Raw genomic sequence first — 25525 nt, 5'->3', positions numbered from 1 at the left:
TGTACGGGTTTAAAGCAGTTCTTTTAATTTGTAGATAACTTGAAAAAATAAATAATTCTATGTTAGAGAGCTAGCATGGACACATTTCATATATGTCTTTAAAAATTCAAAATTAGTAGTTATCGAATGGTTACAAATGGGTAAATACAAAAGAAGCTATTTGTTCATTTTAGTTAACTGTCAGAATATGTCATTTTTTTTGAGAGAACAGTTTTTGCATCAGACGAAGAGAAGTTGGTTTTATATGTATATAACCTTATTTTTTCTCTTTGCCTCTTATTTTTAATGCTAAAAAGTTAAATATATAACATATATGTATGTAACCAAATATTTTCTCTTTGCCTCTTATTTTTTAATGCTAAAAAGTTAAAAAATAAGAAAAAATAAGATTAGAGTTCTTCTAGTCTAATTTTCTTATGCCAAAAGCTTAAATACAGAGACAGAGAAAAAATTTTATAAAAACTGATTTCTATGAGCAGACCTTGAGTTAATGTGGGCTCTAATTTTCCTTACTCAGACGTTTAGATTTGGAAGAGTCATCTCTACAATCAATAAATGTATAGATACATGGTAGTTTGGTAATCTGCTTTGTCTGTCTGTTTTCAGTTAGTGAATGAATGACTCAAAATTGATTAAATAAAGAAAGATTTTGTCATTTTCATCTAAACTCCTCCTCAGGCCTTTGCAGGCCTCCCCTTGGGCAGTGTGTGCCTGGCCCATGCATTTCTCCTGTTTCACTGTAGGCAAACACCACTCATGAGTAAGCCACACATCACCCACACCGCAGTCCACCATTCCTTAGAGCCTCTGGACTTGATTGAATTCTTGCCTTTTCTCAAGCACTTCTCTAAACCTGGAATTCTTTTCTTACTTCATGTGGATCTCTTGTATTTTATCCATTTTTCAAGGCCCATTTCAAATCGCACCTCTCCAAGGAGCCTTTTCCAGTTGTCCTTCTTCTCCTAGAAGTAGTAGCTCTAGCAGAAATTTGCATATTCTTCTCATAGGGCATGTTTACTCCTCCTTTTAGTAAAGCCATCAGTATGTCTTTGAGAGCAGGGGCTCTGCCTTTGCCTCCTGTGCACACCCTCCTGGCTCTATCACCAGCCATGCCTACCATAGATATGGTGCACATGAAGAGTAAGAATGGGAACAAATTTATGAAGACTAATGGATGTGGGGACTGTCCTGGGAAGCCCTAGTACTTCTTCTTAGCTACAGGTCACCTCTGTGTCAGAGCATCATCGGAAGTAAATCAGGTTATGGCCAGATTGTGACAATCTTATAGATCGGGCTTGATTCAGAAGGCAGTGGAGAGCTGTTATTTTTCTACAAAACCTGTTTTTCAGTAAACTTTGTGTGTAATGATGTACATGACAAAAAACTGCTTAAGAACAATTAGTTTGGCTATGATACAAAGAATGAAGAGAGCAGTGCACAGGCTGTTTGCAGGAGTTAAGATGAGGAGAGCAGTGTAATATTTGATATGTGTTGCCATTTGAAGTAGATTGAGAGATTTATGCCTTGCTACATTTAAAAGCAAAAAGAGCCTGGCAAAGGGAAAACCGGAAAAAGAAAGTAGGAAAAATTAATATTCCAAAAAGCAAAAAATGGGATAAGATTGGGAAGCGACAGAGTCCAGATTCAAAAGTATGAAAGTGTGGTAAAATGTAAGAATAGAAATGTGTTTGTTTCTTTAAAAGCTGAAATTTAGCTAAAAAGGAAAGATTCTTAAATTGAAGAATCAAACTAAATACTTGAGACTAGAAATGCCTTTGTTTTTATGTTGTTATGTAATGTAATGACTGTACACATTCCTTCTTCTCCCCTGGTTAGTGGATCTCTTAGAGTTGAGTACAACAAATGAAATTTTCAAACAGCACAAGCTGAACCAAAATGACCAGCTCCTCAGTGTTCCAGATGTCATCAACTGTCTGACAACAACTTATGATGGACTTGAGCAAATGCATAAGGACCTGGTCAATGTTCCACTCTGTGTGGATATGTGTCTCAATTGGTTGCTCAATGTCTATGACACGTAAGTTTATATTTTTTCTCATTAAAATATAATAATTGAATGAAATATGTTAATGGAAAATGTCTGATTTTTAAGTGAATTTTTTAATAAGTGCTTTCAAATTACTTTCCCAGTGGAAATATTTATGTTTGTTGTTGAAAATGAATGATTTTACAAATCATTGAACTCTTAACAAACGATAGAACAAAAAAGAATGTGTATCTTTCATTTTAAAATTTTGCTTCAATTTACAAAGACTGTCAAATTTATAGTATTCTTTGCCAAGAAGCTAGAGAAACAATATAGCTAAGTCCTACTTCCTTCTTGTTTCATAATGTCTCACAGTATTTTTTTTTTCAAAATAAAAAATCTTCTATTTATTGTTATGAATTAGAATAATTTATTAGCTCATAATAATCTGCTCTACAATCTTTGTAATCCAACTGAAGAGTGATTTGAATGGCAATGAACGAGATAGTCTTTTAATATTCGCTTTATTTGCATAGTGGTTATGTGTGCGTGTGTGTATATATATGGTGTTTTAAGTAATTTATGCTACAGGACACTTTAATATCTGTCATTTAATTAGGTACTCACTGTTACATAAAGCACACTCACAACTCCCAACATAACTCATTTGCCATTACTTTGGCCCTTTTGAAAACGACCGTGCATTTGTGAAGTAGTCAGTTCTAGAAAGACCTACTGTGGGCTGACATTTCTGAAACATTAGGAATTACTCATTGTTCTGGTAGGGGGTTGAAGTATGCAAATATGAAATAAGAAAACTAGAACTGGGCCGGGCACGGTGGCTCATGCCTGTAATCCTTGGGAAGCCGAGCGGGGGGCGGGGTGGATCACCTGAGGTTAGGAGTTCGAGACCAGCCTGACCAACATGGTGAAACCCCCCTCTCTACTAAAAATACAAAAGTTAGCCAGACATGGTGGTGGGCACCTGTAATCTCAGCTACTTGGGAGGCTGAGGCAGGAGAATCTCTTGAACCCAGGAGGCAAAGGTTGTAGTGAGCTGAGATCGCACCACTCCACTCCAGTCTGGGTGACAGAGCCAGACTCTGTCTCAAAAAAAGAAAAGAAAACTAGAACTGTTGTTCTGAAATATTTATTACTTCTTTGTGTTGGAAACATTCAGAATCCTCTCTTCTATCTTTTGAACCTGTGAGATAAATTATTGTTTACTATATTCACCCTACAGTGCTATAGAACACTAGAACTTATTCCCCCACCTATATGTAATTTTATATCAATTAATGAAACTTTCCCTATCCTCCTCTCGCTATTTTTTTAATTAGAAAAGTGTTTTATCTTTCAGTGTTCACAAATATCTTAATAAAGTCTTTCTAAATAATCAACCATTGTGTGCTTGAGGGCTCTTAAGAAACTCACTGAAGCACAAGTCTCAGCTACCATAATGAATACGGGATTTACAGTATCCCTGTCCGATATTTTTTAGTACATTTCATTTTAATGCACATTTTAAGTTCTCCTAGGGTAAAATATTACCATTAGCCTTAATCCACCATTAAGTTGCTCTTTAATAATTTAAATCCTCAAAAGATACTTTTTCATAGTAAATTCACCAAAATAGTTGGACAAAGGTGTTTTAACTACAAAGCCTGTAACTTAACTTTTACATCCCAGGAAAATTGCTAAATTCATAGAATACTTCGGAACTCCATTCAGTCCTACAGAATATGGTAGAGGTATACATCTTGAACTACCTTTTAAGGAAGAACTGGGGAAGAGGTTCAGTTGCCTTCTATTGTCCATGGCTCTGACATACTGTTTTGGTTTTCTGGGTCTGCCATAAGAAAGAATGATAGACTGAATGGCTTCAACAAGATAAATTTATTTCCTAACAGTTCTAGACACTAAGAGTGTGAGATCCAGGTGCTGGCCAGGTTGAGTCTTTATGGAAGCCACTCTTTCTGGTCTGCAGATGGTAGTTTTCTCCCTGTGTCTTCACAAGATTTTTCCTTGTCTGCTGCATGCTCATCTCCTTTTCCTCTAAGGACACCAGTCATATCAAATTAAGACACACTCTAATGACCCCATTTTAACTTAATTACATCTTTAAAGACCCTATCTCCAAATGCAGTCACATTCTGAGGTACTAGCAGTTAGGACCTTAACCTATAAATTTTAGGGGACACAGTTCAGGGCATAATGCACACATATGCTCTTTTCACTGGACAGCCTAAAGGGAATAGTGCCACTTGGTTGGGAGGAAGCAGTGTGTGAAATGGCATGATTCATATTCTAGGGAGTTAAATGTTGGCACAGTTCCACTTCCCACCATCAAATGGGAATGTGGAAACTGCTACACTTTGCCACTATTTCCCATTTAGAAAGACAGTATCTCAAAATTTCTCCTTTTTCATTTCAAAGGAAAAAAAAAATCTTTCAGGACGAATCTCCCTTCTATGCAAAAGAAAGATGGCAAAGACCATGCTGGATCAGAATGGTGCACATTCAATGTAGCTTTCTATCTTGGAGAAGAGTATTGGGGATTAATCTATGGAAAAAACAGTTACTCTTATGACAGTAGTGTCAGATGGCCAGAGGTGGTTGCCCAGGTTTCTCTAACAACCGTGATTTATTTTTTAATCTAAATAATAGTTATTAACTCTTTTCAACCAATAATTTTGAGAATCAGATAGAAATTACTACCTGCCCTCCAATTAGGACATTACAGACTCATACATCTGTGAATCTGAGGAATGGTACCTTGTTCTAACATTTCTATTCATTCAGCCATCCTGACATTCACTCACTAATCATATATCCGTGGCTGCCTTCCTTCCTGTCATGTGATATAGCCAGAACTGGTGTTTTCAGCTTCAGCCAGCTCTTGATAATGAGTGATGCACACGCAGATCACAGAATTCTCAAAGTAGAAGGATTTGGGGATCTTTAATTCTGCCCTTTTCTCTTTACTAATTGAAAACCTTACCCAGTGAGACAGGAGAATTTATCTACCTATTACATATTAGTCATAATTAAAGAACTAATATTCAGAATCTTTTGATAATCATTTGATTATTCTTATTATATTGCCATATCTAGGAAACATAGTACTTTAAGTAAACAGTTTTTTTTTCCAATTTTAACATGTACCCACCTCCTGATATTCTGAACTTTGTAAAAAAAATTTCTTTTCATCTGTCGTGGATAACAATAATTCAGATTTTTGGTTCTGGTTGCTGTGTGGGTTGGCAGCTACTTAACATTGGCATCTTAATTTTTCATCTGAAAAATTGAAATTGAAATAAAAATATCCACTCTGCTTACCACACAAAAGGTGATTATGAAGGGCAAATGAACTAATATATGTAAAAAGTACTTTATAAAGATAAAATTGATTTCATTTATGAATTTGCAGCCTCAGTCATCTTCCCAGATTAAAAGGTCTTAATTTCACAATCTTCCTTCTGGATTTAATGGACATCAAAAGTGTTTAAATCATGATATAAAGCAATAGTCTGGAGTACTTGGTTTAAATATGGTTTTTTCCTACCAAAAATATTAACCTCATTTGCTGCAGTGTCATTTTTTCCACTGTTCCAAAAATGATATAATTTTATAAAGTAAATGTCTTTACAGTTAAACCAACTTAAAGAGTTGCCTATGAAAACTATCAGGAGACTAAATATTTCAACACTGGACTATGTCACTCACTAATATATTTTACTGTCTCCCTCTTGTCTCTCACATCCAGGTAGCTCATTTACATCAATGTCCTTTATTGTCTGGTCCCACATAACCTGTACAGTTTGGTCAACCAGTTAACCTTGATGCAAGTCTCTGTCCCACCTGAGTACATCTTATTTGTTTGTTTTGGTTTTGGTTTTTTTTCAGACAGTCTCACTCTGTCACCAGGCTGGAGTGCAGTGGCACGATCTCAGCTCACTACAACCTCCGACTTCCTGGTTCAAGTGATTTTCCTGCCTCAGCCTCTCGAGTAGCTGGGATTACAGGCACGCACCACCACGCCCAGCTAATTTTTGTGTTTTTAGTAGAGATGGGATTTCACCATGTTGGCCAGGATGGTCTCGATCTCCTGACCTCTTGATCTGCCCACCTCGGCCTCCCAAAGTGCTGAGATTACAGTCATGAGCCACCACGCCCGGCCTGAACGTGTCTTATCTCTGATGCTCACACCCCTGCCTCTATGCTTTTGCTCAGGCTTTCTCTGTGATACTTTACTTTCTCCTACTTGGGACAGTCATGCCATGATATACCTTCTATGTCTGATTTTAGGTTTATCTTCTCTGTCACATGTTGAAAAACTAATGACTACGTATTAGTATAGACTACATAGTCAAACTACGTGATGACTATGTATCACATGACTACGTATTACTAATGATAGGCAGCCACAATCATCTTGTACTTGATTTTTGATTTCCATACATAAAGGATTGTCTCATGTTTTCTAGTTGTGTTCTTATCTTACCTTCCTCAGCTAGTGTGTGAGTTCATCTGGGGTAGGAATTATGTCTTCTACTTTTTTCTTGGTCCCAACAGTACACAGAGCAATGCTGGTATCAGAGTAAGCCTTCGTAACTGGTGATGGTGTGATGACTGCGTGATTGACAGCGTCAGTTGTCTTCCTGATGATATTCCTTTCTTTTTTTTTTTTTTTATTTTTTTTTTTTTTTTATACTTTAAGTTCTAGGGTACATCTGCATAATGTGCAGGTTTGTTACATATGTATACTTGTGCCATGTGGGTTTGCTGCACCCATCAACTTGTCAGCACCCATCAACTCATCATTTACATCAGGTATAACTCCCAATACAATCCCTCCCTCCTCCCCGCTCCCCGTGATAGGCTCTGGTGTGTGATATTCCCCTTCCCGAGTCCAAGTGATCTCATTGTTCAGTTCCCATCTATGAGTGAGAACATGCAGTGTTTGGTTTTCTGTTCTTGCAATAGTTTACTGAGAATGATGGTTTCCAGCTGCATCCGTGTCCCTACAAAGGACACAAACTCATCCTGTTTTATGACTGCGTAGTATTCTATGGTGTATATGTACCACATTTTCTTAATCCACTCTGTCACTGATGGACATTTGGGTTGGTTCCAAGTCTTTGCTATTGTGAATAGTGCCGCAATAAACATACATGTGCATGTGTCTTTATAGCAGCATGATTTATAATCCTTTGGGTATATACCCAGTAATGTGATGGCTGGGTCATATGGTACTTCTAGTTCTAGATCCTTGAGGAATCACCATACTGTTTTCCATAATGGTTGAACTAGTTTACAATCCCACCAATAGTCCTATTTCTCCACATCCTCTCCAGCACCTGTTGTTTCCTGACTTGTTAATTATTGCCATTCTAACTGGTGTGAGATGGTATCTCATTGTGGTTTTGATTTGCATTTCTCTGATGGCCAGTGATGATGAGCATTTTTTCATGTGACTGTTGGCTGTATGAATGTCCTCTTTTGAGAAATGTCTGTTCTATCCTTTTCCCACTTTTTGATGGGGTTGTTTGTTTTTTTCTTGTATTTGTTTGAGTTCTTTGTAGGTTCTGGATATTAGCCCTTTGTCTGATGAGTAGATTGCAAAAATTTTCTCCCATTGTATAGGTTGCGTGTTCACTCTGATGGTAGTTTCTTTTGCTGTGCAGAAGCTCTTTAGTTTAATTAGATCCCATTTGTCAATTGTGGCTTTTGTTGCCATTGCTTTTGCTGTTTTAGACATGAAGTCCTTGCCATGCCTATGTCCTGAATGGTATTACCTAGGTTTTCTTCTAGGGTTTTTATGGTATTAGGTCTAACATTTAAGTCTCTAATCCATCTTGAATTAATTTTCATAAAAGGAGTAAAGAAAGGATCCAGTTTCAGCTTTCTACTTATGGCTAGCCAATTTTCCCAGCACCATTTATTAAATAGGGAATCCTTTCCTCATTTCTTGTTTTTCTCAGATTTATCAAAGATCAGATGGCTGTAGATGTGTGGTATTATTTCTGAGGACTCTGTTCTGTTCCATTGGTCTATATCTCTGTTTTGGTACCAGTACCATGCTGTTTTGGTTACTGTAGCCTTGTAGTATAGTTTGAAGTCAGGTAGCGTGATGCCTCCAGCTTTGTTCTTTTGACTTAGGATTTTCTTGGAGATGCGGGCTCTTTTTTGGTTCCATATGAACTCTAAAGCAGTTTTTTCCAATTCTGTGAAGAAAGTCATTGGTAGCTTGCTGGGGATGGCATTGAATCTATAAATTACCTTGGGCAGTATGGCCATTTTCACGATATTGATTCTTCCTATCCATGAGCATGGTATGTTCTTCCATTTGTTTGTGTCCTCTTTTCTTTCACTGAGCAGTGGTTTGTAGTTCTCCTTGAAGAGGTCCTTTACATCCCTTGGAAGTTGGATTCCTAGGTATTTGATTCTCTTTGAAGCAATTGTGAATGGAAGTTCATTCATGATTTGGCTCTCTGTTTGTCTGTTACTGGTGTATAAGAATGCTTGTGATTTTTGCACATTAATTTTGTATCCTGAGACTTTGCTGAAGTTGCTTATCAGCTTAAGGAGATTTTGGGCTGAGACAATGGGGTTTTCTAAATATACAATCATGTCATCTGCAAACAGGGACAATTTGACTTCTTCTTTTCCTAACTGAATACCCTTGATTTCTTTCTCTTGCCTGATTGTCCTGGCCAGAACTTCCAACACTATGTTGAATAGGAGTGCTGAGAGAGGGCATCCCTGTCTTGTGCCAGTTTTCAAAGGGAATTTTTCCAGTTTTTTTCCCATTCAGTATTATATTGGCTGTGGGTTTGTCATAAATAGCTCTTATTACTTTGAGATATGTTCCATCAATACCGAATTTATTGAGCGTTTTTAGCATGAAGGGCTGTTGAATTTTGTCAAAGGCCTTTTCTGCATCTATTGAGATAATCATGTGGTTTTTGTCTTTGGTTCTGTTTATATGCTGGATTACGTTTATTGATTTGCATATGTTGAACCAGCCTTGCATCCCAGGGATGAAGCCCACTTGATCATGGTGGATAAGCTTTTTGATGTGCTGCTGGATCCGGTTTGCCAGTATTTTATTGAGGATTTTTGCATCGATGTTCATCAGGGATATTGGTAAAATTCTCTTTTTTTGTTATGTCTCTGCCAGGCTTTGCTATCAGGATGATGTTGGCCTCATAAAATGAGTTAGGGAGGATTCCCTCTTTTTCTATTGATTGGAATAGTTTCGGAAGGAATGGTACCAGCTCGGCCTTGTACCTCTGGTAGAATTCAGCTGTGAATCCATCTGGTCCTGGACTTTTATTGGTTGGTAGGCTATTAATTATTGCCTCAATTTCAGAGCCTGCTATTGGTCTATTCAGGGATTCAGCTTCTTCCTGGTTTAGTCTTGGGACAGTGTAAATGTCCAGGAAATTATCCATTTCTTCTAGATTTTCTAGTTTATTTGCGTAGAGGTGTTTATAGTATTCTCTGATGGTGGTTTGTATTTCTGTGGGGTCGATGGTGATATCACCTTTATCATTTTTTATTGTGTCTATTTGATTCTTCTCTCTTTTCTTCTTTATTAGTCTTGCTAGCGGTCTGTCAATTTTATTGATCTTTTCAAAAAACCAACTCCTGGATTCATTGATTTTTTGGAGGGTTCTTTGTGTCTCTATCTCCTTCAGTTCTGCTCTGATCTTAGTTATTTCTTGCCTTCTGCTGGCTTTTGAATGTGTTTGCTCTTGCTTCTCTAGTTCTTTCAATTTTGATGTTAGAGTGTTAATTTTAGATCTTTCAATCTTTCTCTTGTGGGCATTTAGTGCTATAAATTTCCCTCTACACACTGCTTTAAATGTGTCCCAGAGATTCTGGTATGTTGTATCTTTGTTCTCATTGGTTTCAAAGAACATCTTTATTTCTGCCTTCATTTCGTTGTGTACCCAGTAGTCATTCAGGAGCAGGTTATTCAGTTTCCATGTAGTTGAGCGGTTTTGAGTTTCTTAGTCCTGAGTTCTAGTTTGATTGCACTGTGGTCTGAGAGACAGTTTGTTATAATTTCTGTTCTTGTACATTTGCTGAGGAGTGCTTTACTTCCAATTATGTGGTCAATTTTGGAATAAGTGTGATGTGGTGCTGAGAAGAATGTATATTCTGTTGATTTGGGGTGGAGAGTTCTGTAGATGTCTATTAGGTCTGCTTGCTGCAGAGATGAGTTCAATTCCTGGATATCCTTGTTAACTTTCTGTCTCGTTGATCTGTCTAATGTTGACAGTGGAGTGTTGAAGTTTCCCATTATTATTGTATGGGAGTCTAAGTCTCTTTGTAAGTCTCTAAGGACTTGCTTTATGAATCTGGGTGCTCCTGTATTGGGTGCATATATATTTAGGATAGTTAGCTCTTCCTGTTGAATTGATCCCTTTACCATTATGTAATGGCCTTCTTTGTCTCTTTTGATCTTTGATGGTTTAAAGTCTGTTTTATCAGAGACTAGTATTGCAACCCCTGCTTTTTTCTAATTCTCCATTTGCTTGATAGATCTTCCTCCATCCCTTTATTTTGAGCCTATGTATGTCTCTGCATGTGAGATGGGTCTCCTGAATACAGCAGACTGATGGGTCTTGACTCTTTATCCAGTTTGCCAGTCTGTGTCTTTTAATTGGAGCATTTAGTCCATTTACATTTAAGGTTAATATTGTTATGTGTGAACTTGATCCTGTCATTATGATATTAACTGGTCATTTTGCTCATTAGTTGATGCAGTTTCTTCCTAGCCTCGATGGTCTTTACATTTTGGCATGTTTTTGCAATGGCTGGTACCGGTTGTTCCTTTCCATGTTTAGTGCTTCCTTCAGGGTCCCTTGTAAGGCAGGCCTGGTGGTGACAAAATCTCTAAGCATTTGCTTATCTGTAAAGGATTTTATTTCTCCTTCACTTATGAAACTTAGTTTGGCTGGATATGAAATTCTAGGTTTAAAATTCTTTTCTTTAAGAATGTTGAATATTGGCCCCCACTGTCTTCTGACTTGTAAAGTTTCTGCCGAGAGATCTGCTGTTAGTCTGATGGGCTTCCCTTTGTGGGTAACCCGACCTTTCTCTCTGGCTGCCCTTAAGATTTTTTCCTTCATTTCTACTTTGGTGAATCTGGCAATTATGTGTCTTGGAGTTGCTCTTCTCGAGGGGTATCTTTGTGGCGTTCTCTGTATTTCCTGAATTTGAATGTTGGCCTGCCCTACTAGGTTGGGGAAGTTCTCCTGGATGATATCCTGAAGAGTGTTTTCCAACTTGGTTCCGTTTTCCCCCTCACTTTCAGGCACCCCAATCAGACGTAGATTCGGTCTTTTTACATAATCCCATACTTCTTGCAGTCTTTGTTCATTTCTTTTTCTTCTTTTATTTTTGGTTTCTCTTCTTGCTTCATTTCATTCATTTGATCCTCAATCACTGATACTCTTTCTTCCAGTTGATCGAGTCGGTTACTGAAGCTTGTGCATTTGTCACGTATTTCTCGTGTCATGGTTTTCATCTCTTTCATTTCGTTTATGGCCTTCTCTGCATTAATTATTCTGGTTATCAATTCTTCCACTCTTTTTTCAAGATTTTTAGTTTCTTCGCTCTGGGTACGTAATTCCTCCTTTAGCTCTGAGATGTTTGATGGACTGAAGCCTTCTTCTCTCAACTCGTCAAAGTCATTCTCCATCCAGCTTTGATCCATTGCTGGCGATGAGCTGCGTTCCTTTGGAGGGGGAGATGCGCTCTTATTTTTGGAATTTCCAGCTTTTCTGCGCTGCTTTTTCCCCATCTTTGTGGTTTTATCTGCCTCTGGTCTTTGATGATGGTGACGTACTGATAGGGTTTTGGTGTGGGTGTCCTTCCTTTTTGTTAGTTTTCCTTCTAACAGTCAGGACCCTCAGTTGTAGGTCTGTTGGAGATTGCTTGAGGTCCACTCCAGACCCTGTTTGCCTGGGTGTCAGCAGCAGAGGCTGCAGAAGATAGAATACTGCTGAATAGTGAGTGTACTTGTCTGATTCTTGCTGTGGAAGCTTCCTCTCAGGGGTGTACCCCACTGTGTGAGGTGTGGGGTGTTGGTCTGCCCCTAGTGGAGGATGTCTCCCAGTTAGGCTTCTCAGGGGTCAGGGACCCACTTGAGCAGGCAGTCTGTCCGTTCTCAGATCTCAACCCTTGTGTTGGGAGATCCACCGCTGTATTCAAAGCTGTCAGACAGAGTCGCTTGCGTCTGCAGAGGTTTCTGCTGCTTTGTTGTTGTTGTTGTTGTTGTTGTTGTTTAGCTGTGCCCTGTCCCCAGAGGTGGAGTCTACAGAGACTAGCAGCCCTCCTTGAACTGCTGTGAGCTCCACCCAGTTTGATCTTCCCAGGGCTTTGTTTACCTACTTAAGCCTCAGCAATGGCGGGTGCCCCTCCCCCAGCCTTGCTGCTGCCTTGCAGTTAGATCGCAGACTGCTGTGCTAGCAATGAGGAAGGCTCCATGGGCATGGGACCCTCCCGGCCAGGTGTGGGATATAATCTCCTGGTTTGCCCGTTTGCTTAAAGCACAGTATTGGGGTGGGAGTTACCCGATTTTCCAGGTGTTGTGTGTCTCAGTTCCCCAGGCTAGGAAAAGGGATTCCCTTCTCCCTTGCGCTTCCCAGGTGAGGCGATGCCTTGCCCTGCTTCAGCTCTCGCTGATCGGGCTGCAACAGCTGACCAGCACCGATTGTCTGGCACTCCCTAGTGAGATGAACCCAGTACCTCAGTTGATAATGCAGAAATCACCTGTTTTTTGTGTGGCTCGCGCTGGGAGCTGAAGACTGGAGCTGTTTGTATTCGGCCATCTTCGATATTCGTTTCTTGTATTGTGACAGTAGAGTGGGGGTCATGCTTTAATGCATATTATTTTGACCATTTTTCCCTGTAGGAATCACTTTGTCCTTACCCACATTCGTGTACTTGTCTCAGCCCATTCACAAAGCCTTCTGTTATCCTCTGCAAGTCTATTGTCTGACTGGGTCCAGAGAGTAAACATTTCCTTCTTTTGAAAAGAAGTAAACATTGTGTTTCATGTGATAATTAGGAAACTTCTAAAAGACATAAAGTAGAAACACAGTTTGTAGCATGACTCTCTGTAGGGTTAATGTGAAACTAGCATTTCTGTAATTGTGAGAAATGAATGATTATATTAATTTAGAAAGTCTGCTTAGAAGGACTATGCTTATTTTAATATTAAGTATGAATCATTTCAGAGGTTAATTCTGAATGTCGTATACCTACATACTAAGGGTTCAGTAAGTTTATTAGATATGATTTAATATAAATTACCAACTCTAGCCTATTGAGGGAGTACTTTGAAAATACATTGCACCAATCCCTAAGCACGTTTTCCTTTCTTATTTATTGCATACTTTACATGTTGTAATATGCATACAGAAAATTCCTTTAGTACATATAATTGACAGTGGAGGAATATCAATTAGTATTACTAGTAAAAATATCAGTAAAATCAGTGATTAAATATAGTTTGGCAAGAAGACTGCATAAAATTAAAGTTACATGATTCAAATATTTATGTTTTTAAAATAGCACAAATTGTTAACTTTTATACATTCATATATTTATGTAAACTTTCAGTTACAGGTTTTAAGTGTGCTGTACTTGTGTGTTAAAAACAAATAAGAAAATTGACAATAAAAACCTAAAATGAAAACGGATCCTAAATCTGCAATAATAAAGATAGCAATAAAGGCTTTTTTCTGGGCTATGTGTTATTTCATAGCAAGGATAATATCTTATTAATTTTTGTAATTATCTTCCAATTCCTAGGAGTGGGACTACTGTGACTAACATTTGGTAGATTAGTCAGTAATTCTTTGATAAGCAATGAAATTAAGAAAACTCTGTGCTTTTAAAGTTAAAAAAACATGTTTCATCTGGTCGACTTATAAGTGAAATAGAAATGATCTCTCCTTAGTGTTGTGTAAAACTATGTTCTAGTGTTGATTATTGAATACATTCTGGTTTTAATTATAATTTGATACTTCCCCAAATAGGGATTTCACATCTGTCTAAGATCACTGACTATTAAAATTGCAATAGTAATTTATAAAAACTGCATTGACAGAAAATTAACTACATACTGAGGGCTAATAATTTGCTGAATACTTAAATACCAATATTTATACTTAATTAATACTTAATTACCAATAAGTATTCAGCAAGTTGTAAGCTCTTAGTATACAATTTTCTTGTTTGTGTTCTTGTTTTTAGATATATGATTAGATTTTTCTTGCTGTAGGAAGTCACATGTATAAAGTGTGCAGCTCTAGCTATTTTGAATCTTGCATCTACAATTATTAACAGATAGGTTTAATTCATAGTATTTTTAAAGGTGAAATCTTTTCAGCTTTATAATTATCATTGTCATTTTGCTTTAATTTGTCCTTCTTTGTTCATGTGTTATGTGCAAAGTGACTTCAAGCTGTGTATTCTTCTAGACTTGGCCAAACACCCTGTTAATATATGTCATGAAATTACAGTATAGGTTTAATACTAGTTGTTAAAAGTTAATAGAAAAGTTGCATCTTTAAGATATAATTATTTTTAATGGTTTACTCCCAAGAAAGTAGATATTCAGAAGCAATTAACATGCTGCATATGGTTTTAAATGCATCTAATACATTAACATTCTTATAATTTTAGGGGTCGAACTGGAAAAATTAGAGTGCAGAGTCTGAAGATTGGATTGATGTCTCTCTCCAAAGGTCTCTTGGAAGAAAAGTACAGATGTATGTAAGAGCTTTCATATACCAACAGTGTTTTTAGTAATAATAATTATTATAACAATTTACTGGAAACTTACATTATATAATTTGTTAGTAGTAATAGTTCTCTCTCTTTTTTTTAAACCTTACTGTGCCTATACTAAGTTGGACAAAAGGTGGCAGTGCACAGACTTGGGGCTTTATGAGAAATGAAAAACTGATTATAACTAAGAGATGAGGTGCCTGGATGGAGTGAGACCTAACTACAAATTTTATTTCATTTAATTCTTAGAATAATCCCTCCATAATGTAAGCATTGGGATTTCCATTTTTCTGGCTGAGAAAATTAATGCTGAGATAGGTTAAGAATCTAGTCTAAGACTGCGGAGCCAATAAGGGATGGGGCTAGAATTAGATACTAGGTTTTTCTGACTCCAAAGCCCAAACTTTTTTATTTCTTTATACTTCCAATGCTTAAAAGAAAAAGATGAACTAGAACCTTTATGGACATAGATGATAATCCTAAATAAACATATTTTGCCATTGTGACAAAATAAAACATGATTTTTAAATTTTTGTTATATTTAGATTTACCAAATAAATCAACAGTGTTCCTTTATCTGTCAGCTGATGAAAGATATCTTGGCTTTGGAAAAGGCTTGTGCTCAGGAGCCAAGGGGACCTGTCTTCAAATTTCTGCCACTTAGTAGCTGAGTGTCTTTGGGCAGGTTATGTGATTTCATTGAATATTGCCAACTAAGAGTATTCCCATTTTACAGTTCAAGAAGCTGAAATTTAGCACATTTTCTTCAACTGAAACCTGAAGCTAATAATTCCTGCTTGGAAAAGAATTAGGAGTAATGTTTAAGGTACCTAGAAATAGCAGTTGTTGAATAATTGGCAGCAATTGCCGCTGAGTCCCCAAACTCTTAACTACTATCACATATATTTTGATTTATTTTTGTCCATAAAATGTGAATTTGATCCCATCATGCTTATTCCCAGATGATTCTTTACAGAGAAATCCATACATCTGTGGGAGAGGATTAGGGATATTCTGTGAATAGAGAGATACTAAAAAACAGTAGGATATTTGATTATTGGCCCCGTAAACTTAGTTCAGTTTTGTATTTTATGTGAACATGAGTACATTTTAATAGCTTTTAATTTCTGGTATTGCTGTGAGGTTATTTGATTTTGAATTTCAGGTCTAGACCGTAATGGCCTGTTTTTCCTACATAGTTTGACAGGAATGTCAGTGAAGAGATGTAGATTTATATGAAATGAAAAGCTGATTGTAAGATTACAAGATGGGGTGCTATGACGGAGTGAGAGCCTAGTTACCCATGCAGAAGGAGGCTTTGCACAGAGCTTTTGCTTTGTGGCACTTTATCCAGAATTTAAGTAGTTTTCAGAATCATAATCATGAAAAGATGTAATTTCCAAAGCTGAAGAAGTTATCATTTTTATAATGATCAGGAAAGACAAATGTTAATGAAAATATCAGTGTTACAAAATTAGAAATGGATTTTTTATCATCTCTGATTTGGGGTTTCTTGTGCTTCTGAAATAATTAGGGTTCTCTGAAAGTAACAGTTATAGTGTAGCGCTTACTCTGAAATATATGCAAATTCAACCTCAAAGCTTTCATTGTCTATAATTCAACATTAACTTTCAGATTTTGGCAGGGGAAGGAGAAGCCTCTGCAGTGAAATTTCTCATATTTAATTGAATCCACAAAGTATGCCATTTTAGGACTAATTAAATAAGAAATCTCTTGGGTTTTAATCTTTAATCTAAATCTTTACTGAGATATCCAGACTTTGGAATGTCCTGGGGTTTTGTTTTGCTTTTTACTTTGAGGACCTTCACCACTCTGATTCCAGTTTTTATTTCCCCCTTGATATCAGAAACTTCCTCATTATTATTTCCTTTATTAGAATTGATATTCCAGACAGTTTGCTCTTCAAATGCAACGGCAAGGCCGCCATTCAAGATCATCGGTATCTGTCTGAACATTGATTTTATTAATACAATGCCCAATGTCAGTGTCTTAACCCCATAACACTTTTTTCTCTTGGTCCTTTCCTAAGAATATTCCTTGTTTAGGTTCTAACAGTACCCTGGTCTTTATGCTTATAGCTGGCTAGCTTCCTTGCCTCATCAAAAACACATTTACAGACCAGGCACAGTGGCTTATGCCTATAGTCCTAGCTACTTGGGAGGCTAAGGTGGGAGGATTACTTGAGCCCTGGGAGTCAGAGGCTGCAGTGAGCCATAGTCAGACCACCACACTTCCAGCCTGGATGACAAAGCGAGACCTTAAAAAAAAAAAAAAAGTACACATTTTCAAACCATGCTTTTAAATTATCGTTAGCATCTCTTCTGTGCTGATTTATTAGAATTTGAGTTTTTAGATTATGACTTTCTTATTACCCATTCCTTTACCCTGACACTGCTTTTTGTATCTGACTATAATGTTGAGAATGTGAACTTTTGTAGGAACTTTTATAAGGATTTATAGAAATATGTCAAAATGTCTAAGGACACGTTTGTCCTTATGTTTTGTGAGTAGTTTTACCTTAATAGTGGCATAGTGGTATAGCCCTATGCCTCAAAAGAGGAAAGTTGGGCATAGTTGATCTTGCTGAAAACGTACACTTTTTTGTAAAGATTATTATACATATTCATCAACTTTTATTTACTTAACAGACCTCTTCCCAGGGACTGGTTTAAAATAAACATCATATTAAGACTACTGGATAAATATTTTTGTCTATGATAGCCTTATTTTTTTTAATGGAAAGAAACAAGTAGAGCTCTAACCAAATCTAAGTGAAAAAATTATAATAAAAATGAAATTTATCTTCATTGAATTTGCTTTCCCTATGTATGCTTATAATTAAAGCCATACTTCATTATAATTACTGTGTCAGTATCACTGAGCTTGGTTCAGTTTGAAATTTCACCATTGACAGCATTAGATCTAGCATTATATTCCTTATAAAAAGAGAGAATGGGCCAGGCACAGTGGCTCACGCCTGTAATCCCCAGCACTTTGGGAGGCCGATGTGGGTCAGATCACCTGTGGTCGGGAGCTCGAGACTAGTCTGACCAACATGCAGAAACCCTGTCTCTGTAAAAATACAAAACTAGCCAGGCGTGGTGTTACATGCCTGTAATCCTAGCTACTCGGGAGGCTGAGGCGGGAGAATTGATTGAACCCGGGAGGCAGAGGTTGCAGTGATCCGAGATTGTGCCGTTGCACTCCAGCCTGGGCAACAAGAGTGACGCTCCATCTCAAAAAGAAAAAAAAAAAAGAAAGAGAGAAAATGATACATTGTGATCTGATATCAGGTACTGTTTGAAAATATTTTTAGAATCCAATTAATATTTACTCCACTTTCTTCTATTCTTGGAAAATTTCACATGAAGAACATTTAGATTTTAAGTGCTTTTGAATTTTTAGAATTTATTTCCAAAAAGTATTAATTTCTATAATGAAATGGATTGTTTGTATTTGAAATTTCTTCCTCTTCCAAAAGTAACTTATCTTAGGATATTAGCTTTATTGTTGAAAATTATATAATAATTTTGATCTTCAAAGTATTGTATAAGGTGAATAAAAGGTAAACCAAGAGTGGACAAAATAGAAGAGTTTTAATTTTATTGAATTAAGAGAATTATAAAACAGATCAGATTTTAATGAATGGAAAAACCTAAAAACTTTGTGACAATATGCACACATTTTAAAATTTGATTAAATGTATTTCGTTACATAAAGTAAAACAAAAACAGTGTTTATAGCTAATAAGGAATGGGAGACTGGCCCAAAAGAGAAAAAGCACACCTTCTTGTACTTTTTAGTGCTTCTTATATAAAATAGATGTGAATGTAAGAGTCTTTAAAATAAGTTATAATATGCGTACATTTAGTAGAATATTGAATTTAGGAGTGAACACAAAAAGTTGGTAAACAAATCTGTTAAAATTTGAAGGTTTGTTATTTAAGTTACGTTTATTCTTTTATTTTTTGTTTTTAATTTTTTTTGAGTTGGGGTCTTGCTATGTTGCGCAAACTGGTCTCACTCCTGGCTCAAGTGATCCTCCTGCCCTAGTCTCTCCAATAGATGAGATTACAGGCATGCACCACAGCACCCAACTATGTCTATTCCTTTGATGAGTCATGAAGGAAGCTTTATTTTGGCTCATTCTTTCTCAGTAAGAAGGGAATTTCTTATGAAGGTCATAAAATTAATTCATATGGGCTTATTGTATCATTTTAAAAAGGAAATTTGTGTTTACTGATTTATACTATATATGCATGATTTATGTTTATATGTATATATAACCCATTCTTGCAGGAACGGGTTAACTACATGCTTCTTAAAATAATCTAATATCATATGTAATGCAGAATATTAAGATCAGAATATTAAGGTCATTGGAATCCAGGAGGCAACTAATCAGATTCATGTCCTTCTGAAATTTTTTTAATCTACATGTTTCAGTACACATTACCAAAGATATATTTTAAGTAAAAGAACACTGGAGGCAGATGGAAGTTAACCTCTTGCCTCTCTTTGCAGATCTCTTTAAGGAAGTGGCGGGGCCCACGGAAATGTGTGACCAGAGGCAGCTGGGCCTGTTACTTCATGATGCCATCCAGATACCCCGGCAGCTAGGTGAAGTGGCAGCTTTTGGAGGCAGTAATATTGAGCCTAGTGTTCGCAGCTGCTTCCAACAGGTAAGCACGAAGGATCATTGGTACGCAGGATGTGTTGGGGAAGGGTTTTGAGGATGTTCTGAGACATGGAATAGGGAACTCGGGCTGGAGCCAAATGCTGAAAGACTTTGGGTACCATCCAACAAGTGGTATATTTTATCTCCTAAGGCTCGTTTGCTTCAAAAAATAGCAACCCTTGCAAAGAGACTTGCTGTTTTTCTTTAATAAAAGCTACAGTGTTTAACCTGTGCCATTAAATGCTGTTCGTTCTGCCCTTTTCCTGGCCTCCTCTCCTACCACTCCTCTCCTTGCTCTCCACTTTCCAGCTGCACTATTTTATTTCCTTGTTTCCTGCCTCAGCAGTGCCTTTAGACCTGTGTCTGCTGTTTAGACATTCTTCCTTCCCCATTGCCCACTAACTCACTTCTCATACCTAATCCTTATTTGATCTTTAGATTTTAGCTTTAACTCTCACATCCTCTGAAAATCTTTCTCTGACCTCTTCAGATAATGCTATATTTTCCTATTATATTCACCTTAATATCTTCCACCTCTTCCTTCTCATACTCAGTACAATTATAATTACACACTGAATTATATAATTCATGGCTTAGTGTTTGTTTCTTCCGTAGGAACCTAAGCTCCATGAAGACAAGGACTGTGGCTATCATTTTACTGTTGTATCCTGTCTTAGTTCGTTCAAGCTGCTCTAACAAAATACCATAAACTGGGTGGCTTTTAAACAACAGAAATTTGTTTTCTACAGTTCTGGAGGCTGTCCATGATCAAGGTGCTAGCAGATTCAGTGTCTGCTGAGGGCCCACCTTCTAGTTCATTGCAACCTTTCTTGCTGTTTCCTCATATGATGGAAGAAGTGAATGATCTGTCTTGGGCCTCTTTTTTTGTTTGTTTGTTTTATACTTTAAGTTCTGGCGTACATGTGCAGATTTGTTGCATAGGTATACACGTGCCGTGGTTGTTTGCTGCACCCATCAACCCATAATCTACATTAGATATTTCCCCTAATGCTGTCCCCTAGCCCCCCAACCCCTGACAGGCCCCAGTGTGTGATATTCCCCTCCCTGTGTCCATGTGTTCTCATTGTTCAACTCCCACTTATGAGTGAGAACATGTGGTGGTTGGTTTTCTGTTCTTGTGTTAGTTTGCTGAGAATGATGGTTTCCAGCTTCATCCATGTCCCTTCAAAGGACATGAACTCATCCTTTTTTTATGGCTACATAGTATTCCATGGTGTATATGTGCCACATTTTCTTTATCCAGTCTATCATTGATGGGCTTTTGGTTCCAACTCTTTGCTATTGTGGATAGTGCTGCAGTAAACATATGTGTGCATGTGTCTTTATAGTAGAATGATTTATAATCCTGTGGGATATATACCTAGTAATGGGATTTCTGGGTCAAATGGTATTTCTGGTTCTAGATCCTTGAGGAATTGCCACACTGTCTTCCACAATGGCTGAACTAATTTACATTCCCACCAACAGTGTAAAAGTGTTCCTGTTTCTCCACATCCTATCCAGTGTCTGTTGTTTCCCGACTTTTTAATGATTGCCATTCTAACTGGCATGAGATGGTATCTCATTGTGGTTTTGATTTGCATTTCTCTGATGGCCAGTTGACCAGTGATGATGAGCTTTTTTTCATATGTTTGTTGGTTGCGTAAATGTCTTCTTTTGAGAAGTGTCTGTTCATATCCTTCACCCACTTTTTTGATGGCGTTGTTTGTTTTTTCTTGTAAATTTGTTGAAGTTCTTTGTGGATTCTGGATATTAGCTCTTTGTCAGATGGATAGATTTTGAAAATTTTCTCCCATTTTGTAGGTTGTCTGTTCACTCTGATGACAGTTTGGTTTGTTTGTTTGTTTGTTTGTTTTGCTGTGCCTTTTGTTGCCATTGCTTTTGGTGTTTTAGTCATGAAGTCTTTGCCCATGACTATGTCCTCAATGGTATTGCCTAGATTTTCATCTAGGGTTTTTATGGTTTTAGGTATTACATTTAAGCCTTTAATCCATCTTGAGTTAATTTTTGTATAAGGTGTAAGGAAGAGGTCCAGTTTCAGTTTTCTGCATATGGCTGGCCAGTTTTCACAACACCATTTATTAAATAGGGAATTCTTTCCCCATTGTTTTTCTCAGGTTTGTCAAAGATCAGATGGTTGTAGATATGTGGTGTTATTTCTGAGGTCTTGGGCCTCTTGTATAAGGGCACTAACCCCATTCAAGAGAGCTCCACCCTCAAGACCTAATCATTTCCTAAAGGCTCTACCTCCTTGTACCACCTCCTAAGTGGTTAGGTTTTTAACATATGAGTTTTGGGGGAACAAAAACATTCAGACTATTAGATTTCCTGCACTTTGAACATCATACCTACTTTAATAAGTGTCTGTTAAATAACTGAATTAAAATGTCCTGAGTTCTTTTTAAGACAAGATTTTAAATATATATATACATTAAAGATGTTATTAAAGTATCAGTTTTTTCTTTGAAACTATGCATACAAAAGAAAGATACACAAAGTTTTATACTGATCTAAGTTACTAATTTTAAACTGAGAAAGCACTTTAGTTTCTTTTTAATGTTTACTGCATATAAAGACATTTTAGAAATGTTACTACTGATGTTATACATATGCATAAAGTACAAGTCTACAGATATTTTGGCAAAGCATAGCCAGTGATTTATCATTGCTAGAGGAAAAAAAGGCTCACATCATATCTTTGAGGAGAATTGATGTCATGGGTTATTACATTTTATAATGGCCCTTTTTCTTGTTTTAGAAATACAAAAAATATCAAATGCAAATTCTAAATATGATTTACAGTTATACATGTAGGTTCACAGAATAACCTCAACAGCAACAGGAGGATGAAATTGTTAGAAATTTTAGCTTTGCACATAGGAAAATTGCTTAGTTTGGGGACTTATAGAGGGATTGGGGAGTTTTATGTAATTTATCCTGATAAATTTGAAAATCCTGCAAAGTACATCCATAGCAATATGCTTCCCATGTGATGATATAATGGGACTGGAGCAAGCAGGACACACAAAAATGACAGCTTTTATTTAGCATTTATACTGGCCTTCAAGTTTGTAAAATTATCAGTGAGTCTTTCACAAGTTTTTACTGTCTTAGATGATTTTTTTTTGTTTTTTTTTTTTTTTTGAGATAGAGTCTTGCTCTGTCACCCAGGCTGGAGTGCAGTGGCATGATCTCGGCTCACTGCAACCTCCACCTCCCAGATTCAAGCAGTTTCTCCTGCCTCAGCCTCCCGAGTAGCGGGGACTACAGGTGCATGCCACCACGCCCAGCTAATTTTGTGTGTGTGTGTTTTAGTAGAGACGGGGTTTCACCGTGTTGCCTAGGCTGGTCTCAAACTCCTGAGCTCAGGCAATCTGCCCACCTTGGCCTCCCAAAGTGCTAGGATTACAGGCTTAAGCCACCACGCCTGGCCGAACGAGTTTTATAGAATTATTTATGTAAAAAGATTACTTTGAATTGGGTGGTTTTGGTTTTTGCTTTTGTTTCTTTCAAAAGCTGAGTATGTTGAAGTCTTGGTATTTTTTTACTTCTTCCAATGTGACAATTTCTGCTTTTTCTACTGATAAGTTCTAGAATTTTCTTGACTTGAAGAACCTTAAAGCATTGTGACTTAACTGACATGGAAAGAGTTACATAGTTTCCTCTTCTGCACAAATTTTCAGAAGATTATGAAGCAACAACACTTGCTACCATTTAAATGAAGACATTTCTTCACTTTTAATATATATATCTTTTTTCACCAGAATAACAATAAACCAGAAATAAGTGTGAAAGAGTTTATAGATTGGATGCGTTTGGAACCACAGTCCATGGTTTGGCTGCCAGTTTTACATCGAGTGGCAGCAGCAGAGACTGCAAAACATCAGGCCAAATGCAACATCTGCAAAGAATGTCCAATTGTCGGGTTCAGGTAAGGTGTGCCAGTGCTGGAGGAGGCTATTTTCTGTTCCCTTTGCGTAATCTCAGTGGTACGTCTATCCTCCATTCCCATTTGGAGGTTTGCCTTCTAAATAAATGGTATGTTCAGCATGTCTCATCTATCAAAAAGTAGCATTTCTTCTTATAACTACTACATAAAGCATATTTTATTATTGTTGCTATTATTATTTTCATTTACACTACTTTGGTCAGAACCAGAGATTTCTATGAATGTCCATTTACTTAGGTCACAAAAATGATTCATGCATGAAAATTGTATGGCTGATTATAAATAGATAACCCTGATGGAATTTGGTGAATATTCTGAGGTCTTTGGGGTCAAACTTAGCAAACAGGAAGCAATGTTTAATTACCAGCTGAGAAGTAACCAAATTACTTTGTGTTACTTCTGCCAAGTTTGATATGAAGTACATTAACCCGACTTCTTCCCATGAGGAGCACTGCTGAATGCCATACTTTAATGTAATCAGTGTTTCAGACTCTTCAGTTTGTGACCCCAAAGCTGACAGTGCAGAGTCTATGGTTTGTCCTAAGGTGGAGATTTTTGGACATCCTGATCCACTCCTCTTAACATTGGTATGCATTTGACCTCTTGAATATATTATATTTCTCTTCTGGGGGGAATCTGGAAAATAGCCCCAGTTTAATTTGGAAATCTTTTATGAAACAACATAAGCCTACTCAGTAGGGAAATTCAAGATTTTATGTGTCTCTGTTTTTGTTTTTTTCTTTTTCTGACCAAGTCTTTCTCTGCCATCCAAGCTGGTATGCAGTGGCACGATCTTGGCTCACTTCAACCTCTGCCTCCCGAGTTCACACGATTCCCCTGCCTCAGCCTTCCGAGTAGCTGGGACTACAGGCGCATGCCACCACACCCAGCTAATTTTTGTATTTTTAGTAGATCCTGGGTTCCACCATGTTGGCCAGGCTGGTCTTGAACTCCCAACCATGTGATCTGTCCTCCTTGGCCTCCCAAAGTGCTGGGATTTCAGGCGTGAGCCACCATGCGTGGCCTTATGTGTATCTTTTATTCGTACCTGAAGACAAAGTGCCAAGATGGTGATTCTCTGAGGGAGAGTCAAATCAGGAGGACTGGGATTGGTTGTTGTTATATATAATATCAGTATTAGTATCTTGAATTAAACAGAATTGCTTTCATTTGACTGACTTTATCATCATAATACTTTGTATGAAGCATATCATTGCATTCTTTGTGGATGGCTAACATAAGAAATGGAAATTCAAAAGTTCTCTCACGCATTATGGTGTAGTTGGGAAGACTAAAGTATTGTGAGGTCAGAGGGCCTTGCTGCTATGCATTCTAAGAGGATGAAAAGACAGGTAGGTAGTGTGAAGTAGAGCGAGCATTAGCCTGGCAGACAGCCAGGGTAATAGATGCCCCAGTGGAATTCAAAGCACAAATCTTGGAAGAGAAAAATGGTAAAGTCACAGTTTAAATGCAGCAGGGTTCTTGGAATGGCTGCATTTGGAGTATCTGGTAGACATAGGTGTACGGGAGAGGGAATAGCTGGAATGTGGCAAGGTCAGTCTACTACTCGGAAGATAATTCAAATGAGAGTCATCAAAGCTAATAGTCACTGCTACTTATTGTTTACTTTATGCCAGACAATGTGCTAAGAGGTGTTGTATTTGTTATTTTAGTCACTTTTCATAAAAACTCTGTAAGATTGGGAGTATTACCTCTACCTAAAGGAACTAAGACTCCAAGATTAGTCAACTTGCCAAGGCCAGGCAGCCGACTGTGCAGAGACAAAGTTAGGATTCAAATCCAGATCGCTTTGGTTCTCCAGTTTGTGTTCTTAATCAAGATGGTTTTAAAAAGCAGATTAGATTTTTAGGAGAGGAGAGATTTAATATTAAGAAGTAATGAAATGGTATTGAAAGAGCAATTGATTTAAGTAAGGCATTAATTATTAGATCAAAAATATTACTCTGGATATAAACTGTAATGTGAAGATGGGAAACATCCACATTAATTGACTTGGGAAGAGACTGCCATATATATATATATATGTATGTATGTA

The 25525-nt window shown here is 37.3% G+C and overlaps 1 protein-coding gene across 16 annotated transcripts in view; it reads left to right on the top strand.

The window, feature by feature from the left end:
* UTRN (utrophin) overlaps nucleotides 1-25525 on the top strand; it is a 590704-nt gene that overhangs the window by 511903 nt on the left and 53276 nt on the right. For all 16 annotated transcript variants that reach the window (XM_021936868.2, XM_021936864.2, XM_021936872.2 and 13 more), the window contains 4 exons: nucleotides 1837-2038; nucleotides 14696-14781; nucleotides 19346-19503; nucleotides 23285-23451. In XM_021936868.2, coding sequence (XP_021792560.2) covers nucleotides 1837-2038; nucleotides 14696-14781; nucleotides 19346-19503; nucleotides 23285-23451 — 613 coding nt within the window. The remainder of the gene's footprint in view (nucleotides 1-1836; nucleotides 2039-14695; nucleotides 14782-19345; nucleotides 19504-23284; nucleotides 23452-25525) is intronic.

Source organism: Papio anubis, chromosome 6, assembly GCF_008728515.1.
Source record: "Papio anubis isolate 15944 chromosome 6, Panubis1.0, whole genome shotgun sequence".
Classification (NCBI taxonomy): Eukaryota; Metazoa; Chordata; class Mammalia; order Primates; family Cercopithecidae; genus Papio; species Papio anubis.
The sequence above is the reverse complement of the archived record's forward strand: the minus strand, read 5'-3'. Positions and strand labels throughout refer to the sequence as shown.